Source organism: Triticum aestivum, chromosome 6B (assembly GCF_018294505.1).
Source record: "Triticum aestivum cultivar Chinese Spring chromosome 6B, IWGSC CS RefSeq v2.1, whole genome shotgun sequence".
Taxonomy (NCBI): domain Eukaryota; kingdom Viridiplantae; phylum Streptophyta; class Magnoliopsida; order Poales; family Poaceae; genus Triticum; species Triticum aestivum.
In genome coordinates this window covers 572,780,393-572,788,239 of record NC_057810.1, presented here as the reverse complement: position 1 = coordinate 572,788,239, position 7,847 = coordinate 572,780,393, and the positions used below count along the sequence as shown (strand labels likewise).

At 48.8% G+C, this 7,847-nt stretch overlaps 1 protein-coding gene across 1 annotated transcript; it reads left to right on the top strand.

Moving 5' to 3' along the window:
* Window positions 1–6,485: 6,485 nt before the first annotated feature.
* Window positions 6,486–7,847, top strand: LOC123134456 (fasciclin-like arabinogalactan protein 2). The gene has a single exon (XM_044553708.1). It carries the CDS (start codon window positions 6,675–6,677, stop codon window positions 7,464–7,466), a length of 792 nt encoding a protein of 263 aa, XP_044409643.1. The 5' UTR covers window positions 6,486–6,674; the 3' UTR covers window positions 7,467–7,847.

Below are 7,847 nucleotides of genomic sequence, written 5' to 3'. Positions count from 1 at the left end.
GAGGATTCAAGCAACCCCATATACTATTCCCTTTGTCAGACGGTATGTTACTTGCCCGAGATTCGATCGTCGGTATCCCAATACCTCGTTCAATCTCGTTGCCGGCAAGTCACTTTACTCGTACCGTAATGCATTATCCCGTGACCAGACACTTGGTCACTTTGAGCTCATTATGATGATGCACTACCGAGTGGGTCCAGTGATTACCTCTCTGTTATACGGAGTGACAAATCCCAGTCTCGATCCGTGTCAACCCAACAGACACTTTCGGAGATACCTGTAGTGCACCTTTATAGTCACCCAGTTACGTTGTGATGTTTGGTACACCCAAAGCACTTCTACGGTATCCGGGAGTTACACGATCTCATGGTCTAAGGAAAAGATACTTGACATTGGAAAAGCTCTAGCAAACGAACTACACGATCTTTGTGCTATGCTTCGGATCGGATCTTGTCCATCACATCATTCTCCTAATGATGTGATCCCGTTATCAACGACATCCAATGTCCATAGTCAGGAAACCATGACTATCTGTTGATCAACGAGCTAGTCAACTAGAGGCTCACTAGGGACATGTTGTGGTCTAAGTATTCACACGTGTATTATGATTTCCGGATAATACAATTATTGCATGAATAAAAGACAACTATCATGAACAAAGAAATATAATAATAATCCTTTTATTATTGCCTCTAGGGCATATTTCTAACATACTGAACTATCATGTAGTCATCAAAACGTGTATGTCAGATGTTCACAACATCCACAGATGACGTTCGAGGTTCAGCACACCGAGCGGTGCATTAAGGACATAAGCCTTCTGCGCAGCAATGAGGACAATCCTCAGTTTACGGACCCAGTCCGCATAATTTCTACTATCAACTTTCAACTATATCTTCTCTAGGAACATATCTAAACAGTAGAACTGAAGCGTATGCAAACATAATTTGCAAAGACCTTTTGACTATGTTCATGATAATTAAGTTTATCTGGTTATTTAATGAACTCCCACTTAGATAGACATCCCTCTAGTCATCTAAGTGATACATGATCCGAGTCAACTAGGCCGTGTCCGATCATCACGTGAGATGGACTAGTCATCATCGGTGAACATCTTCATGTTGATCGTATCTTCTATATGACTCATGTTCGACCTTTCGGTCTCTTGTGTTCCGAGGCCATGTCTGTACATGCTAGGCTCGTCAAGTCAACCTAAGTGTTTTGCATGTGTAAATCTGGCTTACACCCGTTGTATGTGAACGTTAGAATCTATCACACCCGATCATCACGTGGTGCTTCGATACAATGAACTTTCGCAACGACGCACAGTTAGGGGGAACACTTTATTGAAATTATTATGAGGGATCATCTTATTTACTACCGTTGTTCTAAGCAAATAAGATGCAAAAACATCATAAACATCACATGCAATCAAATAGTGACATGATATGGCCAATATCATTTTGCTCCTTTTGATCTCCATCTTCGGGGCGCCATGATCATTATCGTCACCGGCATGACACCATGATATCCATCATCATGATCTCCATCATCGTGTCTCCATGAAGTTGTCTCGCCAACTATTACTTCTACTACTATGGCTAACGGTTTAGCAATGAAGTACAGTAATTACATGGCGTTATTCAGTGACACGCAGGTCATACAATAAATAAAGACAACTCATATGGCTCCTGCCGGTTGTCATACTCATCGACATGCAAGTCGTGATTCCTATTACAAGAATATGATCAATCTCATACATCACATATATTTCATTCATCACATCCTTCTTGGCCATATCACATCACACGACATATGCTGCAAAAATAAGTTAGACGTCCTCTAATTGTTGTTGCAAGTTTTTTTACGTGGCTGCTATAGGTTTCTAGCAAGAACGTTTCTTACCTATGCCAAAACCACAACGTGATATGCCAATTTCTATTTACCCTTCATAAGGACCTTTTTCATCGAATCTGATCCGACTAAAGTGGGAGAGACTGGCACCCGCTAGCCACCTTATGCAACAAGTGCATGTCAGTCGGTGGAACCTGTCTCATGTAAGTGTACGTGTAAGGTCGGTCCGGGCCGCTTCATCCCACAATACCGTCGAAACAAGATAGGACTAGTATAAGAATATTGAACAAAATCAACGCCCACAACAACTTGTGTTCTACTCGTGCATAGAATCTATGCAATAGACCTAGCTCATGATGCCACTGTTGGGGAACGTAGCAGAAATTCAAAAATTTCTACGCATCACCAAGATCAATCTATGGAGATTCTGGCAACAAGAGAGAGAGGGAGTGCATCTTCATACCCTTGAAGATCGCTAGGCGGAAGCGTTACAAGAACGCGGTTGATGGAGTCGTACTCGCGGCGATTCAAATCGCGGAAGATCCGATCTAGCGCTGAACGGACGGCACCTCCGCGTTCAACACACGTACAGCCTGGGGATGTCTCCTCCTTCTTGATCCAGCAAGGGGAGATGATAAGTTGAGGGAGAACTCCGACAGCACGACAGCATGGTGGTGGCGGAGCTCGTGGTATTCCTGCAGGGCTTCACCAAGCAGTACGGAGGAGGAGAAAGAGTTGGAGGAGGGAGGGGCTGCACCAAAAGCAAGGGTGCTGCAGCCCTCGCACCCTCCCTCTATTTATAGGGTGAAGGGGAGACGGGGACGACACCTCTAGATCCCATTTAGAGGGGGGGCGGCGGCCAGGAGGGGAGGCTTGCCCCCCAAGCAAGGTGGAGGCGCCCCCCCCCCCCTCCCCTAGGGTTTCCAACCCTAGGCGCCTTGGGCCCTTGGGGAGAGGCGCACCAGCCCACTAGGGGCTGGTTCCCTCCCATATTCAGCCCATCAAGTCCCTGGGGCAGGTGGCCCCACCCGATGGACCCCCGGACACCTTTCGGTGGTCCCGGTACAATATCGATAACCCCCGAAACCATTCCGGCGACTGAAACTGGACTTCCCATATAAAAATCTTCACCTCTGGACCATTTTGGAACTCCTCGTGACATCCGGGATCTCATACGGGACTCCAAACAACCTTCGGTAACCACATACTATTGCCCATAACAACTCTAGCATCACCGAAACTTAAGTATGTAGACCCTATGAGTTCGGGAATCATGCAGACATGACCGAGACGTTCTCTGGCCAATAACCAATAGCGGGATCTGGATACCCATATTGGCTCCCACATGTTCCACGATGATCTCATCGGATGAACCATGATGTCGGGAATTCAATCAATCCCGTATACAATTCCCTTTGTCAATCGGTACGTTACTTTCCCGAGATTCGATCATCGGTATCCCAATACCTCGTTCAATCTCGTTACCGGCAACTCACTTTACTCGTTCCGCAATGCATGATCACGTGACTAACTACTTAGTCACATTGAGCTGATTATGATGATGCATTACCGAGTGGGCCCAGAGAAACCTCTCCGTCATACGGAGTGACAAATCCCAGTCTCGATTTGTGCCAACCCAACAGACACTTTCGGAGATACCTGTAGTGCACCTTTATAGCCACCCAGTTACGTTGTGACATTTGGTACACCCAAAGCACTCCTACGGTATCCAGAAGTTACACAATCTCATGGTCTAAGGAAATGATACTTGACATTAGAAAAGCTTTAGCAAACGAACTACACGATCTTGTGCTATGCTTAGGATTTTGGTCTTGTCCATCACATCATTCTCCTAATAATGTGATCCCGTTATCAATGACATCCAACGTCCATGGTCAGGAAACCATAACCATCTATTGATCAACGAGCTAGTCAACTAGAGGCTCACTAGGGACATACTATGGTCTATGTATTCACACATGTATTACGGTTTCCAGTCAATACAATTATAGCATGAACAATAGACAATTATCATGAACAAGGAAATACAATAATAACCATTTTATTATTGCCTCTAGGGCATATTTCCAACAGAAAAGAGACCCGGGGGCATAGGTTTCACTAGTGGCTTCTCTCAAGATAGCAAATATTACGGTGGGTGAACAAATTACTACCGAGCAATTGATAGAAAAGCGCATAGTTATGACGATATCTAAGGAAATGATCATGAACATAGGCATCACGTCCGTGTCAAGTAGACCGACTCCTGCCTGCATCTACTACTATTACTCCACATATCGACCGCTATCCAGCATGCATCTAGAGTATTAAGTTCATAAAGAACGGACTAACGCATTAAGTAAGATGACATGATGTAGAGGAATTAACTCAAGGAATATGATGAAAACCCCATCTTTTTATCCTCGATGGCAACAATACGAAACGTGCCTTGCTGCCCCTACTGTCACTAAGAAAGGACACCACAAGATTGAACTCAAAGCTAAGCACTTCTCCCATTGCAAGAAAGATCAACCTAGTAGGCCAAACTAAACCGATAATTCGAAGAGACTTTCAAAGATATCAAATCATGCATATAAGAATTCAGAGAAGAACCAAATAATATTCATAGATAATTTGATCATAAATCCACAATTCATCGGATCTCGGCAAACACACCGCAAAAGAATATTACATCGAATAGATCTCCAAGAACATCGAGGAGAACATGGTATTGAGAATCAAAGAGAGAGAAGAAGCCATCTAGCTAATAACTATGGACCTGAAGATCTGTGGTAAACTACTCACCCTTCATTGGAGAGGTAATGGTGTTGATGTAGAAGCCCTCCGTGATCGAATCCCCCTCCGGCAGGACGCCGGAAAAGGTCCCTAGATGGGATCTCACGGGTACAGAAGGTTGCGGTGGTGGAAAAGTGGTTTCGTGGCTCTCCTAGATTTTGCAGGGTATAAGAGTATATATAGGCGAAGGAACTAGGTCAAGGGACCTACGAGGGGCCCACAAGGTAGGGGGCGCGCCCTCCTGCCTCGTGGCCGCCTCGTTGTGTCTCTGACTTCATCTCCAAGTCTCCTGTTTTGCTTTCGGTTCAAGAAAGATCATCGCGAAGGTTTCATTCCGTTTGAACTCCGTTTGGTATTCCTTTTCTGTGGAACTCTAAAATAGGCAAAAAAAAACAGAAACTCGCACTGGGCCCTCGGTTAATAGGTTAGTCCCAATAATAATATAAAATAGCATATAAATGCATATTAAACATCCAAAACAGATAATATAATAGCATGGAACAATAAAAAAGTATAGATACATTGGAGACGTATCAGTTCTCTCTTCTCCGCCTCATCATTTATCCTATGTGTCACTCCTAAGATAGTACTATTGTACATGCCCTAAGTGTCGCGACTGGAACAGACACCGCCGCCAACGCCTTAACCGCCGCCACCGCAGCCTCAGGCGGAGGAGTCGTGGAAGTAGAAGAAGTGGACGCAGCCGCCTTCGCCGCCCCACTGTCAGTCGCCGCTGGTTTGATCGTCGGCTGCTTATGGTAAACCTTGGGGACATACGAGCGGCGTGGAGGAAGGTTTCGGCCACCCCCTCCCCGACCACCCTGCTGACGGTAATGAGGCCCTATGGCACCCTGTACGAACTCGCCGGTAGGAGGGTTGACGTTTTGCTGCCACTGCTTGCCGGCAAAACCTCTTCCTCCCCTGTCATTCCACTGATTACATCCAGTCGGATAGCCCTAATAGCCACTGTCATTGCCGCGGCCAATACCATAGCCACCGCGTCCGCCATTGAAACAGTCGCGGCCCGCGCCATAGTCGCCGCGGCCTCCGCCTCCGGAGCCAGCTCCATACTCGTCGCGCCCCGCACCACCGTGAGCGCCGCGCCCGCCGCCAGGGCCAGCGCGACCCGTGGCTTGGACCTGCCCGGCATCAGCAGCGCCGCGCCGTCGCCGCAGCGTGGTGCAGCCGGCAGCTGCGGCGGCTGCTGCACCGGGAGCCGTGGAAGCGGCTGGGAGCCATCTCCCCGGCCAGCCATGCTCGCCGCCGGGACTCGGCAAGCTCTACCACTGTGTGTAGGGAATCCCGGCGCAGCACTCCGCCGGACCCTAGCAGCAGTCTCGGCACAGAACCATAGATTAATATGTATATTGAATATGCCCAATTTTGATAGCCCAATGTCATGTTTTGATGTAGCAGCAGGACGTCCGACGTTCGGCTATATCGGAAGTTTGTGATGCATATGTAGTATGAATTTGGGGTTTACTAATTGAGGTATCTCGTGTGAAAACGAATAGGAAATTGCTCTGCATACGATTTTTGCATGCACAATTTGTCCGACCAAGTGATCCCACCATTGCCGTTGCTGCATAGATTTGATCGGGGGATGAGTGAACAGTGTTCGTACAACGTCATATAAGATTTGATCGTACGCCTAGCACTGCTCAAACGAATATTTGAGGTGTGACCGTCACTGTCCGCCGACGCATCCAATCACATCAATAGAAATTTAAGAGATGAATTTGGTGTATCCGGCTATAGATGCTTCTTACACATCTCATTCAGAGGCAGTAGAGCTAGAAACTAGAAAGCTAAGTTACTCTACCAAAAAATAGAAGCGGTGGCCAATTTCAGCACAAAACAAACTTTGCTCGTCTCGCAAGCCACCATTTGCCATAAAACCAAGGGCACCCGAGGTGCAGGTCGCCCTCTTTGATTAAACACTCGTCGCCCTGTTCCATCTCCGGACGAGCCGAACTTCCCAAGAACACCAGAGGGGAGCCACACGTACGTTGCAACTCGCAACAATGTCACTCCCCAGCGCTCTCACCGCGAGCTCATTCGCCGTCCTCCTCCTCCTCGTCCTCTCCGTGTGCGCGACGTGCGACGCCACCCACAACATCACAGCCATCCTCGCGGCGCGCCGGGACATGTCCGAGTTCAGCCGCCTGCTCACGACGACGGGCCTCGCGGACGAAATCAACGAGCGCAACACCATCACAGTCCTCGCGGTCGACGACGCCGACATGGCTCCGCTCAGGGCTCGTCATCTCCCGCGGGAAGCGCTCCGGCACGTGCTCTCCCTGCACATCCTCGTCGACTACTACGACCACGACAAGCTACACCGCCTCCCCGGCGGCTCGGCGGACGTGTCCACCCTGTTCCAGGCCTCCGGCGACGCACCCGGCAGCGCAGGGATGGTGGAGATCTCCGAGCGCCGGGGCGGGAGCGTGGCGTTCGTGCCCCAGGACGCCGGCGACGACGCGCGCGCCACCAGCGTGCTCTTCGTCAAGCCCGTCCACGAGGAGCCGTACAACATCTCGGTGCTGCAGGTGGGCGCCGTCATGTCGTCCCCGGCCGCCGAGGCGCCCTCGTCGCCCGAGACTTCAACTCCAACCTCAAGGCACAACGCCACCGACGTCGTGCCCAAGACCAAGAAAGGGACCGGGTCAGCCGATGCCGCCGCCGACGCGCCTTCGGCGGACGACGGGGACGACGAACGAGAGGACCATGCGAAGAAGAACGGCGCGATCACCGCGGCTCCCGGCCGGCTATCGTTGGCTCTGGCGTTCCTGCTGGCGATCGTCGTGCGCGTTTGAAGGTTGATTGCGGCTGTGTGTTGTGAGTTGCTGTTTGTTGGGTTCCTCGATCTTGTTCCTGCACGTGTCAGTATTACAGGGGCTATGGTGAGTGCTTTGATTAATTTGCTAGGTTGTTGATGCGTTGGAAACGTTCTTGTAGTTTCATTTTGTTTGCCAAGAGAGCTTTGCAGGTCTGTGTCCTGATTCATCTAGTGTGTCTAGTCCAGACTTCAGATCTGGTGGTGTTATAAACTGGTCTACCGAAATACATTTGCCTAGCTTTAGCTAGCTACAGTACTATTTTGTTTTGATAAATGTTCTGGAGTATACTCTCATGTAGTAATTGCTGCATACGTACATTAATCGGAGTTTTGCAAGCTACAAGTTCCTTCGGTTATA